Source organism: Xyrauchen texanus, chromosome 34 (assembly GCF_025860055.1).
Source record: "Xyrauchen texanus isolate HMW12.3.18 chromosome 34, RBS_HiC_50CHRs, whole genome shotgun sequence".
Taxonomy (NCBI): Eukaryota; Metazoa; Chordata; class Actinopteri; order Cypriniformes; family Catostomidae; genus Xyrauchen; species Xyrauchen texanus.
In genome coordinates, this window is record NC_068309.1 from 8,892,884 (window position 1) to 8,915,428 (window position 22,545).

A 22,545-nucleotide genomic window follows, 5' to 3' on the forward strand; every position below is an offset into this window, starting at 1 on the left:
ACATTTCCATGACTTTCCAAAAGAGGAAAAACTAGACATGGATGGATTATGACAGACAGAACTTCCAAAGTCCCTCAACAGCTGTATTAGAAACCCAATCAGAGCAATGTAAACATTTTTATAATTTTGAGAAAAATATAACTCAAGTTAAGTGATGTGAAGGTATATAAATTAACTGGAAAATGTTGTTTAAAATAATTTCAGATAAAGTTGGCTATATTACAACAGTCACTATTGTACAGTGTTGGGTGTAATCCGATTACAAAGTAATTAGTTACTGTTATTAAATATATTTTTAAAGTAATAGGTACATTACTTGGGTTAGACATATTTCTAGAAAAAATATATTTGTGTCAAAATACTTTTAAAACATGAAATATGTTCATATGTATGTCTATTTTCATTTCTGTGACAACTGAAAGGTGTGCGCTTTGTGAGGGAGAAACATGTGGTGCTGAGTGTTTGGCTCAGGAAATATATATGGAAATTTATACATTATTTTGAAATATGTTGAGTGAATAAAAACCTTATGTGAAAAGAAAAGTAACTTAAAGTAACTTTTAATGTGATTACTTCTTAATGTAGTATAAAGTAATCTGATTACAATTTTTAGTGAAGTAATTTGGAATTTGTAGTGGATTACTTTTTTAGTAAGTTAGAACTGCCCAACTATGTTATTATGTCCTCTTGCGCCATAAATTCAAATAACTATACATTTTTTAATCAACATATGTATACTTTTGCATTTTAAACAAATAACTAATTACATTTCATGTCAACCATTGTATAACCCTCTCCACACTTTTATGTCAGGGTGAGGTCATCCCCTCATTAACCCTGAGCAATTAGCATAGAAAGTGAATGGCAGGGGGATTATAACAGATCCCCACCACCACCACCCGCTGAGGGTTTGGAACTCAGGTGCCCCTGCTTTCCATTCGGCTCTGATCCCTTCCACACGGTGCTAGTGCTGACCTGAGACCGGGGGGGGGTTGCTCATTGCTAAGAATTAAGGGGTGTAATCTACCTGGTGTCCCCCATAGTGACAGGTCATGCTTGATAGCCTCATTAAGACCTTCATTACAGGTTTAATAGCAGGATAGGAATACGTGATGAGTGAGTCCTTTTAAGGTGAATGAATGTGTGTGTACTGAGAAGGAATGAGTGTGTTCTTACACAAGGAGCTTGACGGTAGAACTTACTGTTCTAGAGAGCGCAATATATATTTAATACTGCCACCTTGCAAATTACTCTCCACAATTCAATTGTTTTTATTTGAATTACACATTAATAATGTTTTATTTACATTACATTTACAAGTATTGATTTGATACATACATACAAAATGACAATTTTTTAAGAAAGAAAGAAACAAGAAAATAGTCTTTTATTTCACAAAAGAAACACAAACGCAGTAGAGTCAGACAAAATAATACAAACTGACTTATTGGTAATTTTCACAAACCTGCCAAGAAAATACCCTGGCCCTATTTTACTCCAGAATCACAAGAAAATCATTACTTATCATATTTTGCATGCAAATAAATAAAGCCTAATCTTAGGGGCATTAACAAATTTTACATTGTGACATTTTTATTACAATTATGCACATATTTCCTCAAATTCGAATGACCGCTGACCACTTTATTAGGAACACCTGTACACCTACATATTCATGCAATTATCTAATCAGCAAATCATGTGGCAGCAGTGCATAAAATCAAGCAGATATGGGTCAGGAGGTTCAGTTAATGTTCACATCAACCATCAGAATAGGGAAAAAATGTGATCTCAGTGATTTCGACCGTGAGATGATTTTTGGTGCCAGACGGGCTTGTTTGAGCATTTCTGTAACTGTTGATCTTCTGGAATTTTCATGACAACAGTCTCTACAGTTTTTCTCAAATATGGAGAATGGCCAGACTGGTTCGAGCTGGCAGAAAGGTTGCAGTAACTCAAATAACCACTCTGTAAAACTGTAGTGAGCAGAATAACATCTCAGAATGAATAACATGTCAAACCTTGAGGCCCAGTCAAGAACAGAAAGCTGAGGCTGCAGTGGGAATATCATCTGTGTATCTCAGCAGAATCGATAATCATCAGGCCAGGCTATGTTTTTCCAGTCCAGTATGCCTATACTGCAGCCTCAGCTTTCCATAGAAGTGGAATCCGACGTGGTCTTCTGCTGTTGTACTCCATCTGCCTCAAGGTTCAACATGTTGTGCATTCTGAGATGCTATTCTGCTCACTGCAATTGTACAGAGTGGTTATCTGAGTTACCATTCTGAGTAAATTCTAGAGACTGTTGTGTATGAAAATCCCAGGAGATCAACAGTTACAGAAATACTCAAACCAGCCCGTCTAGCACCAACAATCATCCTACGGTCAAAATCACTGAGATAAGAAAAAAACATTATTCCCCATTCTGATGGTTGATGTGAACATTAACTGAAGCTCCTGATCCATATCTGCAAGATTGTATGCATTGCACTACCACCACAGGATTGGCTGATTAGATAATTGCATGAATAAGGTGTACAGACGTATCCAATAAAGTGGTCAGTGAGATCATAATAGGTTCTGCCTTTCATTTTTGCTCATTTTTATTTAAAAATCTTTGTACAACAGCATATTTATACTTTGATAAAACAAAAAAAATACCATGTTATGGTAATGAGGATCATAATTTAAAACAATGGGAATAGTAAAAGTAAAACTTCTGGACACAGTACGTTAATGATAATTGGGGTGTTAAATGTGCTTAAGTGTCCTGAAATACAAAAAAATCTTACTAGCCCTAAATTTAGGCTCCAGGTATTCTTTATGCAAGAAGAAATTATTGATTTTGGGTTTAATGACCAGGACAGTTGCTTGATAGCATTTGTAAGAACCACTTACATATTATTATTTTTCATATTATTATAATTATATTAACATTAACTACCATTATTAATTTTCTACTACTACTAATATAAATGATCAATATTCATTACATTATTATAGTAACATTATTTAAGTTGATTTATTATAATAATAATAAACTGACTTCTAAATAAGTCCTTACTATTGTAAATAATTAAATATGCAAATAAACAAACATCTGAGATGAGAATTTTGGGATATTGAATCCCTACAAAATATTATCAGGATAATCATAAATCAAAATGACCAAAACATTTATAACTTGGTATATAAGCCATCATTAAAATAAAGCAAGATATGAAAGAAAAATTACAGAGCGATTCACACACACACTTTGAAACTGGTCCTATATTTATTATAATTTTGCAGCAGTAACGATTTTAGCGGAAACTATCGTTACCATAGTAACACTTTGTTTGTGTCGACGTATCTGTGATTCGGTCGTCAGCATGACCTAAACTCTCCATGTGTCAATCAAGCGCCTGAGCCAATGAGCGAGCGCCCTGTTGGCCCTTCAGCGTTTCCTGTCATCCCACCCCTCTCTGCGCTACGTCAGCACTCTGACAGAAACATGGCGGTGCACATAGCCAAGTGCCTGGCAGCTCATGCCTGTTTTTTATTAATATCTTTAATATTTGACTCTGCTTTTGCCGACAGCCCTGCCGGAGACATGCCACACCGGCGCTTCGAGTACAAATACAGTTTTAAAGGGCCGCATCTGACTCAGAGTGATGGAAGAATCCCATTCTGGGTTCATACTGGGAGTAAGTTTATGGATGGGTATATTTCTCTCATCTCACATCCATCTGAATCACTGTCTGCTTTATGTCAGCATTTTTATTCCATGCGCAGACATGTGGTTTATGGCATTATGACGTTTAGATGGAATTGCATTCAAATGAACTTGAGTGGTGCAAGTATTTCATTATTGAATGAAAGATGGTTTGCATTGCTTGTGCATGTGAGGTCTCCTGTAGTCTATTAATTGTAGCAACTGGTGATTTTTTGTAACATGATATGTTGAAATGAATTGTACAAATACTTGAAAGTTAGTATAAAAACTGTATGGTGCTTTGACAGTTGTGTTTTGATGTATTGAGGAAATTGACACCAATATGTTGCATTAAACAGTGATTTTGATGTACATCATGCAGATATCAGATTCACACAGTCACTTTTGATGCATAATGCTGCTGATATTGTTAAAACAAAAAATATTATATAGCTTAACAACTGAGACACTTGGAATTCAGTTGTTGCAATTTCATGTACTATTTCTTTCAGTACATTAGAATATGTTTAACCACCAGTAATGAAACCAAGGATTTTGGCATCTCTAGCTCTAGTTGTTACTAAAGGGTTAAACAAGTCTATCTAGGCACAATTGGAAGAGCAAAGGTGTTTGTTACATCTCTGAACGGCTCTCACAAATTAACCCATTTAAGATTTTGCATGAGCAATATGTATGCTGATTATGTGGGCTGTAGTATTATTACTGTACTTTTTGTTATATTGCTCCATTTCAATAGATTTAGGTCTTTCTCAATTGAGAAGCATGCTGTCATGCTTTATATTTGTTATATTTGGCATTGAGCCAGCCAGATATTGCATGCTGGCATCTGAAAATGATTAGCTAAATCAGCCTATTTAACTACTGTTTTGCTTTCTGTATTTGCCTAATAATACACAGTAATATTAGGTAAACTGATGGATTTGTTGCACACCAATTTTAATACTAACTTTAAAAACACTAAGGATGTGCCATCCCAGAATACAGCAGCATGTGTGACTAAAGTTTGTGACCTTGATTGGAGTTTCATTTTTGGCCCAGAGGAAGCATTTTTGTATTAGGCATCCTTATAGAAATAGTTCACCAAAAAATGAAAATTCTCTCATTTATTCACCCTCATGCCATACCAGATGTGTATGACTCTTTCTTCTGCTGAAGACAAATAAAGAGTATCTCAGCTCTGTAGGTTTATACAATGCAACTCAACATGGTCCAAAACTTTGAAGCTCAAAAAAGCACATAAAGGCAGCATTTAAGTAATGCATAATACTCCAGTGGTTAAATACATGTCTTCAGAAGTGATATGATAAGTGTGAGTGAGAAACCGATCAATATTTAATTCTCCTCCCTGCCCAGTAGGTGGTGATATGCCCGATGAATGCAAAATTTATGAAAAATAACTCTTGGGAGGGCTGTTTGAAAGTGGAGATTGAAAAAAATTTATTTACAAATATATCTGTTTCTCACCCACACACATCTTATTGCTTCTGAAGACATGGATTTAACCACTACAGTCATATGGATTACTTTTAAGCTGTATTTGTGTGCTTTTTTGAGCTTAAATGTTTTTGATCTTGTTCACTTGCATTGTTGGACCTACAGAGCTGAAATATTTTTCTTGAAATCTTCGTTTGTGTTCAGCAGAAGAAAGTCATGCGTATCTAGGATGGCATAATGGTGAGTAAATTATGAAATAATTTTTGGGTGATCTATTCTTTTAAAACTAACCATTCAATCATCATTAAACCATTTCCCAATGTGCTCTAAGTCCTTGTGGTGGCGTAGTGACTCACCTCAATCTGGGTGGCAGAGGACGAATCTCAGTTGCCTCTGCTTCTGAGACCGTCAACCCGCATATCTTATCATGTGGCTTGTTGAGTGCGATACCTTAGCAACGTAGCGCGTGTGGAGGCTCACGCTATTCTCCGTGGCATCCATGCACAACTCGCCAAGCGCCCCACCGAGAGCAAGAACCACACATTATAGTGACCACAAGGAGGTTACCCCATATGACTTTACCCTCCCCAGCAACCGGCCAATTTGGTTGCTTAGGAGACCTGGCTGGAGTCACTGAGCACGCCCTGGATTCGAACTCACGACTCCAGGGTGGTAGTCAGCATCAATACTCGCTGAGCTAACCAGGCCCCCAATCATCATTACTTTCTTAATGTTTTCTTTATCTAATTATATATTTTATTCCAGATGCCATTCCAAGTTCGGATCAGGTCCGAATCACCCCCTCTTTGCGTAGTCAGAAGGGTTCAGTATGGACAAAATCTCCTATAAATTTTGAAAACTGGGAGGCTGAAGTTGTATTCCGTGTGTCCGGACGAGGGCGGATGGGAGCTGATGGGCTGGTAAGTTAAATTATTATTATTATTATGATTTTTTATTCTGTCTACATACAGTATGTGTCAGTGGTTAAGGCAATGTTTAAGAAATCTGTTGGCTGTTCAAGAGCAAAATCTAATCCTGCTGGCTGTGGAAGGTTATGCAAAGGTTATATTTACTTACATTGGTTGTATTGATAAGGTAACTTTGAGTTAAGGCTCTAAGCAAGTGACATGGGTTAAATTCCAGGTCTGTGTGACCTGAATGGTTACTTTACCCAAAAATTACAATTCAGTCATAATTTATGCTCTGTCATGTTGTTCCAAACCCATATTACTTTCTTTCTTCTGCAGAACACATAAGTTAGGCAGAATGTTAGCCTCAGTCACCATTCACTTTCATTGTATGGCAAAAGAGCAATCTTCAAATTCCTCTTGTGTTCCACAGAAGAAAGTCGTATGGGTTTGGAACAACATGTGGATGAGTAAATTATGACTATGGAATATTCCTTTAAGTTCCTAGCACCTTTCATAGGATGAAAAGTATTTGCTGTGTTTCATACAGTATAACTTAAATGGTCACTACAGGCTGTATTACAGTCTCATAGTTATTATGGCTCTCAATTTTTTGACACTCTTTCTAAAATTATGTGGTCTTTTTTTTTTTTTTTTTACAATGCTTGCCAGACTGCTGTGTTTGTCTAGTATCTGGTGGCATTGTGATCTGTGCTGCTATGCCACCGTCAGACATCGAGTATTTCCATTCTGCGCTTTTACAGATGACTTGTTTAACACACAATGCAGTTATTTGCATATTTAGACCTATTTTTAGGTGGAGCAATGCATTTCATTCCAGCTCACCACACCTTAATGTAGCCTACTGTAATGTGACTCCCTTTGTCTTATCCTTTTCAAAACATCTTGCTTATAGGTTAAACAAGAAACTGCAAAAACATGAGTCTGTCCATCGGTTCGCAACTTTGCACAGACAGTTGCATTTACACAATATTTTGGCCATGGTAATTGGTGTTTGAAGGACACTATATGTGCTGGTAGGGGTTATCAGGGAAGACTCTTGATTATATATATTTATGATGTCATCAGTGTCAGCACAGAAACAAGGCAATGTGGGTCTCGCTGTAATTAGTGGCATGTATAAGGCAAGCATCACTATTACTACTGCTCACACTTAAAGGGATGGTTCTGCAGTTTTTTTTTTATTTGTTTGAGGTTAGCTTTACAACTTCATATCACATATTTTCACTTTACTTTTTCATGGGTCAGACCATCATATGAGCTTATTTAGTGTTTCTGCATTACACACTGTCTGTTTTTCTTGATTTGATAACAGTCAAGATGAGTTTCAGATATTTTCTTATCTAAAGTGGGAGGCATTTCTGTTGCACTGAAGATATCATTATACAGGACAAGCATCCACAGGTCAGCCTTGATAAATTCCTGCAAGTTGTAGAATTAGTAATTATAGTTTAGTGTTGTACAAGTAACACTACTTTCTTTGAATTGTTCTCCAGTCCAGTGGAGCAGACCACACGGATCTCAAGCACCACTTACCAAATTACCCATGCTCACTGAAGTGTGTGTGTGTGTGTGTGTGTGTGTGTGTGTGTGTGTGTGTGTGTGTGTGTGTGTGTGTGTGTGTGTGTGTGTGTGTGTGTGTGTGTGTGTTCTGTAGGCCATATGGTTCACGACTGTTCAAGGTTTGGAGGGCCCTGTGTATGGGGCTGCCGATCAGTGGAACGGCGTGGGAATATTCTTCGACTCATTTGATAATGATGGAAAGGTAAATGCACACAATTATGATTTTATATATCATTAAAGCTGCATCAAATATAGTTGTCGGTTATTGCTTTAAAGTTTACTAACAGGCCTGAATGTTATATATTACTGTGACTCTATCTCTGTGTAATATATATATATATATAGATATATAAACAATTCTTTAGAAAATGTATTTTTATTTAAAAACAGTAATGTACAATATATCATAGTTTTTTATATTAAAATCAATTATGTTGAAAATGTCAGTGTTTCATTTAACGGTTTATAACAATTGCATAAAAATGTACTTGATTCTTTATATTAAAAACAAAAAAATATAAATATTTGGGTAAATTAAACTGCAACACACTAACAGAAAAAGGTTCTGACATGTTTTCCTTCTATAATTTTTTATTTCTACAATTGTATATATTATTATATTATGCAAATATGTGAAATGCCTTTCTTAAAAAAAAAAGTTTTTAGATTTTATTTTGACCCTGATTGTGAATCTTGCTCTTAAAGATGTTTATACATGTTTGTTTATTATTTTTTATATTTCATTAGTTTTTTGTTTAAACTCAAAAAGAATTTGAATAAATTTTATTTATTGCAATGGGAGTGAATTGTTTGTTGAATTAAGTTATTTTTTCCTTAGTCCAAAGGTGTTTGTTTTAAAATATATATTTTTCAGACAAATCATCAAGGTAAGAAAACAACAAGATAGAGGTTAATATGTGTTTTCCAAGGGCTTTTGATTATCCTTTGTGCTTTTGCCTCAGGAATAAACATCGAAGGGGAAATCCCCTACCTTTGGTAAAATGGTCCAATAGATTTTATTTTCAAATGATGTGCATTTTTCAGACAAAACATCAAGGTAACAGCAACAAGGTGGAGCTAAATATGTATTTAAGGATTATGGTTATCTGTTGTTCTTTTGCCTCAGGAACAAACATCAAAGCACCTCAGTAGATTTGTTTTGTTTTGCGCTTTGTACTTAATAAGGATTATTTCTCTCTCCTGTGTGACCTGGCCATTGTAGAAAAATAACCCTGCTGTCCTGGTGGTGGGTAACAATGGAGAACTTGTTTATGATCATCAGAAGTAAGTAAACATATCCTCCTTGCTGACATCAGTGCTGTCATTTTTACAACTGAAAGGGGATTAGAAAATATGATTATTTACGAGAGCGAGAGTCTAATCCTCTGTCTGTCCTAATATGAGTGGAGAAACAGTGAAAGCATTAAATTAGATTTGTGAGCCCACAGAACAGAGCTGACAGCAGCATATGTGTTAATATAGACTGGAGGAACACATGGATACATACAGTGATGCATTCACAGACCCTCATTTTATCATTTAAACATTTAAACAATTTTCATCATGATTTTCATTAACATTTGCTTTCAAAACTAATATGCTATGCTTTAACAACTTTTTATGTATAGAACCTTAGTGTTACCTTTGTTGCCTTTTTTTATTTTTACTTATTTTATGTGTATTTGATGATATTTTTCCTTGTAGTGATGGGACAACCCAGTCCCTGGGTACATGCCTTAGAGATTTCAGGAACAAACCCTACCCTGTACGTGCCAAAATCATCTACTACAAGAAAACATTATCGGTATGGGTGCCTGTTTATATTATATTATCATATATTTTAGATATATTAATCCCTGTCTGACTTTTTTTAATGTTCGAAAAAGAGTATGTCTAGGGAGCGTGTTGTTACCCTATTATAAGCAGACATTGCTGCTTTTCCTACTTGCATTATAACTTGTTGACAGTTTTGCCACATCCTTTAGTGAGCGCTATCCTACACTGATGCTCTGACATTGTAATCGTGCACCTTTAACTAAATCCCTTAGGCTTTTATTTTGGCATTCTGAACTCTCCAGGAAGTTCTGTACATGTATTCACTTATTTAAATTCTTTTAAAATGTTCTAAAGCATATTATAAGTGAACCGAACTATTGAGCATCCACATCTGAGATGATGTTCATGAGTTGCGCTGAAATATTGTGCACCACGTGAAGGCTAAAAATAGCCATGTGGGTCAACAGCGCAGAGCCATTCGCTAACGTGCTGGCACTGCACGTGCATTTTATATAGTTACTTATTAAACACAGCCTTTTGTGGTGCACAGAGCTATCACATGTCTTCAAGTGGCTTTGAATAAAATGCACGAGTCATATGAACTACTTTAATGGTGTTTTTGTGGTTCGTTTATGTCATTTTTGGAGTTTGACAGTAACGAACATGACACAAAGTATCGGATTTGGATCATACCTGATCCATTCAAAAATGCCAGTATCGAGCCAATACTGATCCCTAATATATATATATACAGTTGAAGTCAGAAGTGTACATACACTTAGGTTGAACTCATGGAACTCATTTTAGGAGGAAACTCATTTTTTAACCACTCCACAGTTTTCATATTAGCAAGCTATTGTTTTGGCAAGTAATTTAGGACAACTACTTTGTGCTTGACAAGTCATTTTTCCAGCAATTGTTTACAGACAGATTGTTTCACTTTTAACTGATTATATCACAATAACAGTGGGTCAGAAGTTTACATGCATCAAGTTAACTGTGCTTTTAAGCAGCTAGGAAAAATTCCAGAAAATTAGCTTCTGATAGGAGGTGTACTGAATTGGAGGTGTACCTGTGGATGTATTTTAAGGCATACCTTCAAACTCAGTGCCTCTTTGCTTGACATCATGGGGAAAACAAAAGAAAATACCTCAGAAAAAAAATTGTAGACCTCCACAAGTCTGGTTCATCCTTTGGAGCAAGCTATCGCGTTCATCTGTTTAAACAATAGTACGCAAGTATTAACACCATGGGACCATTCAGCCATCATACCACTCAGGCAGGAGATGCATTCTCTCTCCTAGAGATGAATGTAGTTGTGCGCAAAAAGTGTAAATCAATCCCAGAACAACAGCAGAGAACGTTATGAAGATGCTGGAGGATAAAGGTAGACAAGTATCTATATCCACAGTAAATCGAGTCCTATATTGACATAACCTGAAAGGCTGCTCAGCAAGGAAGAAGCCAATGCTCCAAAACTGCCATTAAAAAAAAGCCAGACTGCAGTTTGCAAGTGCACATGGGGACAAAGATCTTCCTTTTTAGAGGAATTTCCTCTGGTCTGATGAAGCAAAAATGTACCTGTTTGGCCATAATGACCATCGTTATGTTTGAAGATCACCATCCCATCCGTGAAGCATGGGGGTGGCGGCATAATGTTGTGGGGGTGCTTTGCTGCAGGAGGGGCTGGTGCACTTCACAAAATAGATGGCATCATGAGGAAGGGAAACAATGTGGATATATTGAAGCAACATCTCAGGACATCAGGCAGGAAGTTAAAGCTCGGTCGCAAATGGGTCTTCCAAATGGACAATGACCCCAAGCATACCTCCAAAGTTGCGGCAAAATGGCTTAAGGACAACAAAGTCAAGGTATCGGAGTGGCGATCACAAAGCCCTGACCTCAATCAGATGTGGGCAGAACTGAAAAAGCGTGTGCGAACAAGGAGGCCTACAAACCTGACCAGTTCAGTCTGGAGAAATGGGCCAAAATTCCAGCAACTTATTGTGAGAAGCTTGTAGAAAGCTACCCAAAAAGTTTGACCTAAGTTAAACAATTTAAAGGCAATGCAACCAAATACTAACAAAGTGTATGTAAACTTCTGACCCACTGGGAATGTGATGAAAGAAATAAAAGCTGAAATAAATCATTCTCTCTACTACAATTCTGACATTTAACATTCTTAAAATAAAGTTGTGATCCTAACTGACCTAAGACAGGGAATAATTTCTATGATTAAACGTCAGGAATTGTGAAAAACGAGTTTAAATGTGTTTGGCTAAGGTGTATGTAAACTTCTGACTTCAACTGTATTAACCTTTTCAGGTTTTCATCAATAGCGGCTTCACTCCTGATAAAGATGACTATGAGTTCTGCACCAAAATTGAGAACATGATCATTCCTGATACTGGATACTTTGGCATTTCTGCAGCCACTGGGGGACTTGCAGGTATCAAAATTTTTCTGTCGGTAACTCTTAACATCATTTATTAAGTATCATGAACAATATATTTTTACAGCATTTATTAATCTTAAAAATACAGTTGTTCATTGTTAGTTCATGTTAGTTTATAGTGCATTTTACTATATGTTAACTAATACATCCTTTGATTATACTAATACAAAAATGTATTGCTATATCTTGAAATTAACATTAACTAAGATTAATACATTCTTAAGTATTATTCATTTCTAGTTCATGTTAACTTATGTTGTTAACTAATGTTAACAAGTTGAACCTTACTGTAAAGTGTTACCTTTCTGTCTTTATATTTCACTTTGCATTGCGTGCATGTGTGTGCGTGTGCATGCACACATGTTCAAGGACTTTGTGTGTGCAAAAACACATACACATATGTGCTCATCTAAAAGATTGGGATGCTCCACTTAATATTTCTGTATTTTGTAGTCTAATGCGTTCATTTCCAATGGCCGGTCATTTTAGACTTGGCACACCACAGGTGTAACCAAGTGAAATAAAACCTATAAAGTGTTTAGATGCCCTGTGTGAACAAAGTCATGAAATTTTATTCCAACTCAATGAAATAAGTTACGGTTTTCAGAAGAAAAAAGTTAATCAGTCAGTTTTGACTGGAACACAATATAAGGGTTAACTAGTTCAATAAAGTTTATTTAGTTCAACTAGTGCTAAAATAAAGCTTAACAAATAAATAAATGGGTATATTCAGTATATATGGTGTGAATACAGTTTGGTGGCCATTGATCAAATAATTAAAGGTTGTTTTTTCCCCCCACAGATGATCATGATGTGCTGTCATTTTTTCTGTTCAGACTTACAGAGCCTGGGCAGGATCTGGTACACATTTCTCTACCTACACACACACATACACACATACATTTAAGTATGATTAAAAAGAATCCGCCATACTTATTTCATAAGTGTCCGCCTCTTACTCCACTCCTCTTGTTAATTATAATTGGAGTATGCGTAAGTGTGTCTATGTGCGTAATTGGCTCTGAATGTGTGTTTTGTGTGTTTCTATGAAGCCTCCCCATGAAAAAGAGATTCCCAAAGAGGAGAAGGACAAGTACCAGGAGGAATTTGAAAATTTCCAACAAGATCTGGACAAAAGGAAAGAGGAGTTTCAGAAAGAGCACCCTGATGTTCAGGGGCAGCCCAGTGAGTAGTTCTCTCATTCTGTCTGAAGTTTTGTCCTGAAACTCACAGCTTTGGGCTTTCAACATGTTTGTTGTAGAAGAAATGTGTGAGCTAGATGGATAAAAAAAGAGACTTTAGGAAAAGGGTTTTTTCATGTGTCAAGGTTCAACATAAAGTTGTATTGCATTGAATTCACTGACATAAATAAAATAAGACATAAATCCACAATGATGCACAGTCCTGCTCTATTTTATTAAATGATTAGAAATCAAATTATCAATGTGCTGTACATTTTATTTATACATTTTTAATTATTATATTTCAGTTATTTATCTGGCATTTAGGTCTTAAATGATATTGCCTTTGCACCACTTTATAAAAGCAAAAAGGCACTCAAAACTGTTTTTCTAGAAAAAATGTTTGCTCATCATCTTCAGCTGCCATATGATTTCCTCTTCTGGCAGTTGAGGACCTGTATGAGAGCGTGAATGACCGGGAGATCCGGCAGGTGTTTGAGGGCCAGAATCAGATCCATCTGGAAATCAAGCAGTTGAATCGGCAACTGGCCATGATTCTTGACGAACAACGCCGTTATGTGTCCGTCCTCACAGAAGAGATCTCCAAACGTGCATCGCAACCACAGTCAGGACAGGTAGGACAGGAAAAATAATTTTTTCCTCCACTTTTTCTACCCAATTTGGAATTCCCAATGCGCTCTAAGTGCTCGTGGTGGCATTGTGACTCTCCTCAACCTTGGTGGCGGAAGACGTATCTCAGTTGCCTCCGTATCTGAGACCGTCAACCTGCGCTTCTTATCACGTGGCTTGTTGAGCACATGGCGTGTATGGAGGCGTCACGCTATACTCCGGGGCATCCACGCACATCTCGCCACGTGACCTACTGAGAGCGAGAACCACATTATAGCAACCACGAGGAGGTTACCCCATGTGACTCTACCTTCCCTAGCAACCGATTTGGTTGCTTGGGAGACCTGGCTGGAGTCACTGAGTACGCCCTGGATTCAAACTCACGACTCCAGGGGTGGTAGTCAGCATCTTTACTTTCTGAGTTACCTAGGCCCATAGACACGCCGTAACCAAAAACAAAGGCACTTCCTATCAATCAATTCTTTGATTTGCTACTTTCCTGCGGTTACTACTCTGGATAACTCTTGAAATTCAGTATTGCGTTACTGCTAATATTGTTGGCTCCTTCATTATAAATTGCTTGTTGCTTGTCTTTCATTTGTGAGTAAGTTTTAATAAATGTAATGTAAAAGAAACCATGGTTATAGAACTAACATAACATAAAACTAAATCACATGCTGTTCGGTTAAAACAACTATAAATACAGTACATCAGCATTGGTTAGTTTGGTCTTGTAAAGCAAAAATATTTGTAATGGCATTGGACACAATCTCACTCAACAGGGATTTGTATATTGAATGACATGATATGTGTTTTTCCAAGTTACTCTTGAGTCAAATTCATAAAAGATAATGTAGTTCATGTTCTAAACTGTCCTTCAACCTAATTAATAGTTTATTTGCTTATGTTTATTTAGGCTCCCAGTCATGAAATGGACACGATTATCAACACGCAACAGGAGGTTTTGAGAAACCTTAATGAAGTAAGGTAAGTCCCCATCGCCTAACCCAAAAAAGATTGGATTATATTGCAGAAAATTCCCAACCAATAAAGCCTTAAATCTCATGCAATCACTGAGTAAAACCAGAGGCCTTGGCACATTACATGCCTTTGCAGAAGACTGAACAACACAATGGATTAGGTTTTGTCTGTAAAGTTCCTGTTTGTTGTGTCGTTACACGAAGATCTAAAGATGTTCCTTGTTAAATCCAGATTAGTTACATTTTGTTTGTTATTCTCTTTTAGCCTCTGAAATGTCAGCATTGTTTTTGTTTTGTTTGTGGCCAGTTGTTTGTTTTGCTTCCAGGTGTTTTTGAAGTGAGGTGTAGACGAACAAGGATTAAAGCACAATGACAAAATCAAACAATAAGGCTTTGGGATTAGACCCCAAAACATGGCGTTTAGAACTCTTTTACCGTGCTAGTAGAGGATTAACCAACAAAAGACTGTTTTTACAACACTTCAACTCTGATGTGATCAAACAATAATGATTGTTAAACAGATTTTATTTGTTGTTGTTGTTGGCTTGGGGAATTAACCAAGAGATTTGTCCATAACACATGTATTTTAGATTAAGAGTATTGTTACAGGTAAGTGCACTGTTTTCCCACTTTTAACAACCCATTTCAATTATATACAGCGTATTTCATATTAATACTTTCACTTTTTTCTCCTCATACAATTAAATGAAATTATCTCCTTTTGTATTCTACGGAAGAAAGCAAGTCATACAGGTTTTGAACAACATTAAGGTTAAGTGTTGACAGAATTTTCATGTTTGGGTGAAAAATCCTTTTAAGTAGACTCTTCTGTTGTACTTTCGTTTTATATCCCTTTAATGAATGCGCAAATGGTTTTCCAAAAGAGACTAAATAAGGCCTGTTTTAACTGTGACCCCTAACTATGAACAAGCCGGCTGAATAATTAATCTGCATGACCCAAAACGAGCAACATATTCTTAACGCTCTCATTTAAAAAGGTCAGAAGGTTGGCTGTTTAGCATTTATGCAAATATTGCATTTATATCGCTGTTGGTGGAAAATAATACAGCAGTTTTCATTAAAAGGGCAGTTGAGGCCACGTTTTTTTGTCCTAGTGTCGTCAAGATGTCAAAAAGATAAGTAATCTCTGTCGATTGTTCATTTAGGCTAATCCTGTTGGGTGCGCGTACACTGTTTGGTCCACAACAAACAAATGCTCAATTGGTCAAATGTCAAAATGCTGTTTCATCTTATAGATTATATTTATTTAAAGATCTTGACTTTTTCTTTTTAATCATAATTTCATTTGCCTCATCTTAGCTGAACAGTTAATTGTCTGATGGCCAAAACGCCTTTCTCCGACATATAGGTCATTTGAAGTGGATAAAGATTATGAGGAGGGTTACTAAATGTTCACTTTTTTTTTTTTTTTTTTGCCTCGAGGGAGATTTGTGTCTAATTATTTTTTCCCCCTTAAGAAAAAAAATTTGATTTTGTTTAGGCTCCTTATGGGCTTCTGTTTGATGGATTAGATGCAAGTCTTTAAATATATATCCATCATACATGAGTGAGTGAAAACACTGTCCACTTCTGATTGCTTTCTTGTCTTTATAATTCCCCAAGGAGTCTGTACTTATGACTTACCAAACGTTTTGATTTTCGTCCCTTCATATATATATATATATATATATATATATATATATATATATATATTTTTTTTATCCTAGTAATCATCTTAGAATTTTGATGAGAATAACCAAAGAAATAGGGTTCAACCGCTTGTGATAATACACGATTAGTAGTGAAATTATCTAAGTCTGAAGATGTGTTCCCATTTACAAGGTTAAACCAGGCGTTGCTCTTATTGTGCAGACCGCAGGCTTAACCTTGCTTCCATTAAAACAATTTTAAGAGAAAGTTTTGTACATAAAATAAGCCATACAATACAGGCAGAAAATGGTGAGTAAACGGACTAAACTTGTTTTTAATGCCTCTTCTCATTGTATTTTAAAGTAATTCAAGATTCTGTCTAAAATGTCCTATTTTTTTTTTATTTGTTTTTCAGATTCTCCCATATGTTGTTTTTATTTTAGTCATTAACTGTTATTATTGAAGTATTTTCTAGATTGTTTATCCTAACTACATTGATATAAATGTATTTTTTTTATATTGCATTTATATTAAGATTGTGTAGTATTCTGTCTTTAATGACCATTTTAAGCACTCTGCTTATAGCCAAATAAAAGTGTCCCCCTAGAGGAAAGTCGTGGTGTGGCCTGAATGGGCATGTCTTAATCATCTGAAATATGTTTAAGAAAAGGACTGTTTTTAGGAAGATTAATTTAGCAATCATTTTTGCTTGAGCTGCTGGGTAATTTAATTTTTTATATGAAGCTGAAGGATATATGGCCTTTTGTGAGAGTTAAGGAGGCTTAGGAGATTAGATTGGGACAATTCACTAATATTAAGATTGGGATTTTCTTGCCCAAAGAATTTGGTCGCAGTCGTTTGCCAGTGTAATCGGGGACACCAGCGTTTGCTTGCATTGCTTTCAAGCAACCACTAGAGGCAAGAGAACAACTGGAAACTTTTCACTAAACAGTGAGTGTTCATAATATAAAGAATATATTAATCAAAAATAAAATAATATGTTAGGTTTTGTTTTTTGCTGAAAATAAAATTGATTTTCAACTCTTTCAGATATAAAAATTCTATCACATTTGGATTGGACACTAAATTCCTCGTTTAGTGTTCTTTTTTTGTGTATGTGTTTTCTTTTCGTTTGTTTTTGTTTGATTGTTAATTTCTGCTTTTGTGTGTTTGTTTGTTTATTTTTTATGCTTTTGTTTAGTTTATGCTTTTTGTTTTCTTTTGGTTTGTTTTTTTATTTGTTTCAGTTAATGCTTTTTATGCTTTTGTTTTTTTGAGGGGAGATTGTGTTTGCTAGGATTTCTTTGTTTTCTTTTCTTTGCTTGTTTGTTAGTGCTTTTTATTTAATGCCCTTTTTTTATTATGCTTTTAGGTTTTTCTGTGTTTTGTTTTTTAATGCTTTTTGTTTTGTTTTTGTGTTTTTGTTTTGTTTTTAATTTATCAATTTATGCTTTGTTTTGTTTGTTTCTTTATGCTTTTTATTATTGAGTGTGTGTTCTGTTGTTTTGCTAGGTTTTTGTTTAGTTTTTTATGCTTTTTATTTTTTTTTACAGTAGATTTATTTTATATTTTTTTCCTGTTTTTTATGATTTGTGTTTTAAGCTCTGTGTGTTTTTTGTTTTTCACTACCCTTTAGCAAAAACATGGTAACAATCCAAACCGGTATTATACCATCTGGTTGCTAAGCAGAAACTAAATGCATAACATATAACCTGATATTTAAATAGTTTACAGGTATACATAACCAGATGCATGACATTTCAGAATTAACATGTTCTTATATATTGAATTATCACATTCTGTTACTAATTTAATAAAGGACTCTTCTGCTTTATAAAGATATACATTGAAAAGGATCTTGTTATGAAGAAAAAAAAATGTGAAAACTATGAAAAGGTGTTGAAAAAAACAACAACAAAAAAGCTTTTACCTCAACTGCAAGCTTTATTTTACTTTGAGTGAAGATAAAAAGTACATCATCTTCCTGCAGAGTCATGTCTGTGCAAGAGAAATATGTCATGCAATCCAGAAAACAAGAGCTTTGTTTTAAGGATCAGATATTCCAATCTTAAAGCTGTTTTATGCATTTAAAACACAGATTAAGAAGTGTGACCCTCTGTCTCAGAGGAATTGATTGTCTGATAATATCGTCTTGTATGACATACTGTGTGTGTGTGTGTGTGTGTGTGTGTGTGTGTGTATATATATATATATATATATATATATATATATATATATATATATATATATATATATAAATAAAAAGGGCATTTTGTTAAGACCTTGGCCATCTGGCATGCAAGAGGCATGCAAGATCTTTTAATATGTTAACCAATTTCCTGCTTGAATAATTTATATCATTACATGTGGCCTCTTTTGCAGTCCTCTTCAGATTTACAAATGTATTTTACTATGTGAGAGTAGTTAATGATGAATTGAACTAATGTTGTTTTGTGGTTTGTAGAAATTCGTTGGCAGGCTCGCTGAAGCAGTTAGCAGTGGGTCAACAGGAGGTTAACACAGGTGGCCTGGGATCATACGAGACAGTCCAGCACTTCAATGACATCAAAGAGCATTTACACACAGTCAAGAGGAACATCGAACATATCATTCAGAAAAATGTGGTGAGATTACAGTGTGTCGATAGGATGGGATAGCACACTTGATGTCACCTATCAAATTAATATGATATAAGTGAGGGATAATTAACATTTAGCTGGTCATGATCACAAAATAAGCAGAGGGGTCTGTTATGCAGAAGGACTTTTTGTCATAATGTACTGTACATGTACTTATACTTGCCAAATAAACGAATGGACATGCATTCAAAGAGTTATATGGTTTTTTTACAAAAATATTTGACTGTAAAGGGCTGGGATTGACCAATCAGATTCAGGTAATCCTGAGAGATGTGTAATACTTTTTGAAAATTGTTATTTATTTTTTATTTTTTCCTGTGGTCTTTAGAATCCTGCAGAGAAGATGAAATGTCCTGAACTTCCTCCTCCACCCAGCTGCCTCTCCACCACACACTTTATGATCTTTATCGTCATTCAGTCCCTCATCTTCTTCGGCTATGTAATGTACAAGTGAGTGACTTTTCATGTCCCTGTGGTGTTCACCCTGTACAAAACTCCTTTAATGGTGCATTTACATTTATTCATTTGGCAGACGCTTTTATCCAAAGCGACTTACAAAAGAGGGAAACATAAGCTAATCATGATATGAGTTTTGCGCTATAGCTCTGGTCTGATTGGTCTTTCTGGTTGAAGGCACAAGTTACCTAATTAGATGATATGTTTGCATAATGAAGAAGTAAGATCAATCAAAACAATAAAAGACATAATGAAAGTGAATGGTGACTGAGCCTTAATGCTTGCTCTTTCTCCATTTTTCGTCTTCAAGGAGTCAACAGGAAGCTGCAGCTAAGAAGTTCTTTTGATGAAGCAGAAATCTTGGTAATCACAGCACAACATGTACTTGAGGAATTGTCAATTTTTGTTAATTTCCAGTTTGTTTGTTTTTCTGTTTGCAAACTGTAAATTTTGATGCTGGAAAAGTATTTTGTTTGAGGATTTTTTTAATTTTATTTTTTTATCATCGTTGTACAGGGTTTGAATGGCTGCTCTTTTTCCAGTTGTGTGTGACATTTTCAGAAAAAGATTCCCAAATATGATTTAATATATTCCTTAGATGCCTAACATTGTATTTACATTTAAATATCAGTCCAAGGATCATTTAAAAAAAAAAAACTCAATCCCTGTCCCCAGGCATGTTCTGAACTGTGGTAAAAGTTGCTGCAATATCATAAAGCATATGAACACAATTCCTTTGGGACAAGCTTCACAAGAAGGCTGTTTTTTATTATTATTATTATTATTATTCTTACAAAAGTGTTAAAGCCTAATTGTACTGGTGGAAACAAGCACCCCAAAGGTGAATGTGTTTTGAATCAAAAACATGGGAAATATGTTTTTCTTCTCAAACTATTTACATTAAAAAAAAAAACTATTTGAATGACCTTTGTGTTGCCTCTTTCTGCCAACTTACCAAAACATTTTGTAAAAATGTTCACCATAGGGGCTGTTCAGGCAGAACATATTCTCAGGTTAAAAAAAGCTAGATGCAGCAGAATGAATGGAACAGAATGCGGGTGTCTCGAGGCATACTTTTTAAACTTAACATGGCATCTTAAAGGGATAGTTCACCCAAAAATGAAAATTCTCTCATAATGTACTCACCCTCATGCCATCCAAGAAAGTGTATTGCTTTCTTCAGCTGAACACAAAGATTTTTAGAAGAATATATCCACTCTGTAAGTCCATACAATGCAAGTGACTGATGGCCAGAACTTTAAAAGTCCAGATCAATATTGTAGTCCTTTTTATCTATAAATCTCCACCTTCACCTTCACATGCTTCTTTGTTTTTGCCTATTCACATTTTTGTGCATATCGCCACCTATTGGGCAGGGAGGAGATCTGTTTTCACCCACACCTATCATATGACTTCTGAAGACATGGATTTATCCACTGGAGTCGTATTCATATCTTTACCGCTGCCTTTATGTGCTTTAAGTTCTGGCCACCAATTAATTTGTATTGTATTGTATGAACCTTCAGAGCGGAGATATTCTTCTAAAAATGTTTTTGTGTTCAGCAGAAGAAAGAAAGTCATACACATCTGCGATGGCATGAGGGTGAGTAAATGATGAGAGAATTTGGGTGAAATATCCCTTTAAATGTAGTGCTCATGTGAAAGATGATGCCACCGTTGCTACAACCCCATCACGATTGGTGTACTTTTTATTTGAGTTGATAAGTATATTCTAGTATAACTCTTGTGTCTTGTAAAAAATTGCACATTATAATTGGAAAATAATATTAATAACACGTAACATTGATCTTAAAACATGTTTTGTGCCAACCTTGTTACGGTCAAAATGTGCAAAAATATCTAATGTCATTGCACTGGTAATGCATTTCTACAGACACTTTTCTTGTGTTCATAATTCACATAAAAGGCACATTAATATGTAATAGTGACATATGTAAATTAAGCTGAAATGACAATGAAAAACAAAGAAATAATTGGTATGTTTTATTTATTAAGTTCTTTTGCATTACATACATTTAACATATGTCAGATATTGTGACTTATGAATAATGTGAAGTTCAGTATGCTTTTACTTTTATCAGTAGTCAGTTATCAGCACACAAATGACACAGTTTACTGAGAATGATCAAAATTATAGTTTACTGTTATACAGAATCCATCAACACAGGGGTTAATTTCATGGCTGTTTTATCACCTAATCTTTCCAAAAATGTAAACTTTTAACAATCAAAACTCTCTTCATTGATTATTTCCATTGTGCAACTTTTCAACCCTAGTTTCCATAGTCTGATTCTGCCTGAGAATATATTGAAATATAAATTCCCAGCTCACTGTCTAAATGAGAGGCAGAAGTTAGAAGCTGTAGATGTAACTCTGTCTGACAGGGTCGGCCTCATGCAGAAGATTATGTAAGAAACCCAACTGAGAGCTATAGTGCTGCTCTGTGGAAGCTTGTATGACCCGGGCCATTGTTAGGGATTAGATCAGAGACATAGGGCTTTAACACACTTTCTCCACCTTTATTCAGCTCCAATCATCTCAAACAACTGATTGCATGTTGGTTTAAAGGCTTTTGGTCTATGGTGAATAGAAGCGGTTGCAATATTCTTACAACTGTATAGGCATTAGTTTATAATGGATGTATTGACACAAAGTGGTCTAATCCAGTAACAGTTTATTTGCTTTTTGGCAGATCACATTGAAAGCTGGTGTACATATAATGGTGCATTTATACTAAAACGCAGTGAAGCACATTTCTGCTGTTTAACTTTGTATAGTCAGAACTGTTGGTTCTGAATGTTCAACCTCATATCCTTTATAGTGTTGCTTGCTAATGGAAGTATCACTCTTGTATTGCTATATACAGGCGTGGCCAAAAGTATTGGCATTGACATTTTGTGTTTTGCAAAGTTTTCTGCTTCAGTTGTTGTGGTGTTGATTCACATTGTTTCTAGATTATTGTGCAGAGTGATCAGATGCATTTTAAATAAATGCAAAAAAGCTTCATTGGCCAAAAAAATTGACTATCACAAAAACCCAAATTTCACAGTTTTTTGGCCCTGGCACAAAATGTCCAGCTAACATAATTTCACTAATCATATCAGCAGGACCTGGGA

At 35.4% G+C, this 22,545-nt stretch overlaps 1 protein-coding gene across 1 annotated transcript; it reads left to right on the plus strand.

Moving 5' to 3' along the window:
* Positions 1–3,474: 3,474 nt before the first annotated feature.
* LOC127627678 (protein ERGIC-53-like) lies at positions 3,475–21,353 on the plus strand. Its single transcript, XM_052104164.1, has 13 exons — positions 3,475–3,686; positions 5,915–6,069; positions 7,736–7,843; positions 8,864–8,925; positions 9,346–9,445; positions 11,743–11,866; positions 12,675–12,733; positions 12,925–13,057; positions 13,501–13,688; positions 14,600–14,670; positions 18,778–18,937; positions 19,281–19,402; positions 19,719–21,353. Exons 1-13 carry the CDS (start codon positions 3,494–3,496, stop codon positions 19,753–19,755), a joined length of 1,512 nt encoding a protein of 503 aa, XP_051960124.1. The 5' UTR covers positions 3,475–3,493; the 3' UTR covers positions 19,756–21,353.
* The last annotated feature ends 1,192 nt before the right edge of the window (positions 21,354–22,545 follow it).

What these genes read in the sequence shown, in the direction of transcription:
- LOC127627678 (XM_052104164.1), top strand. Translation starts at nt 3,494, where the DNA reads ATGGCGGTGCACATAGCCAAGTGCCTGGCAGCTCATGCCTGTTTTTTA. An exon ending in CATTTGATAATGATGGAAAG is followed by an intron (nt 7,844 to 8,863) that starts GTAAATGCACAC and finishes TGGCCATTGTAG; the next exon opens with AAAAATAACCCTGCTGTCCT. An exon ending in ACTACAAGAAAACATTATCG is followed by an intron (nt 9,446 to 11,742) that starts GTATGGGTGCCT and finishes TAACCTTTTCAG; the next exon opens with GTTTTCATCAATAGCGGCTT.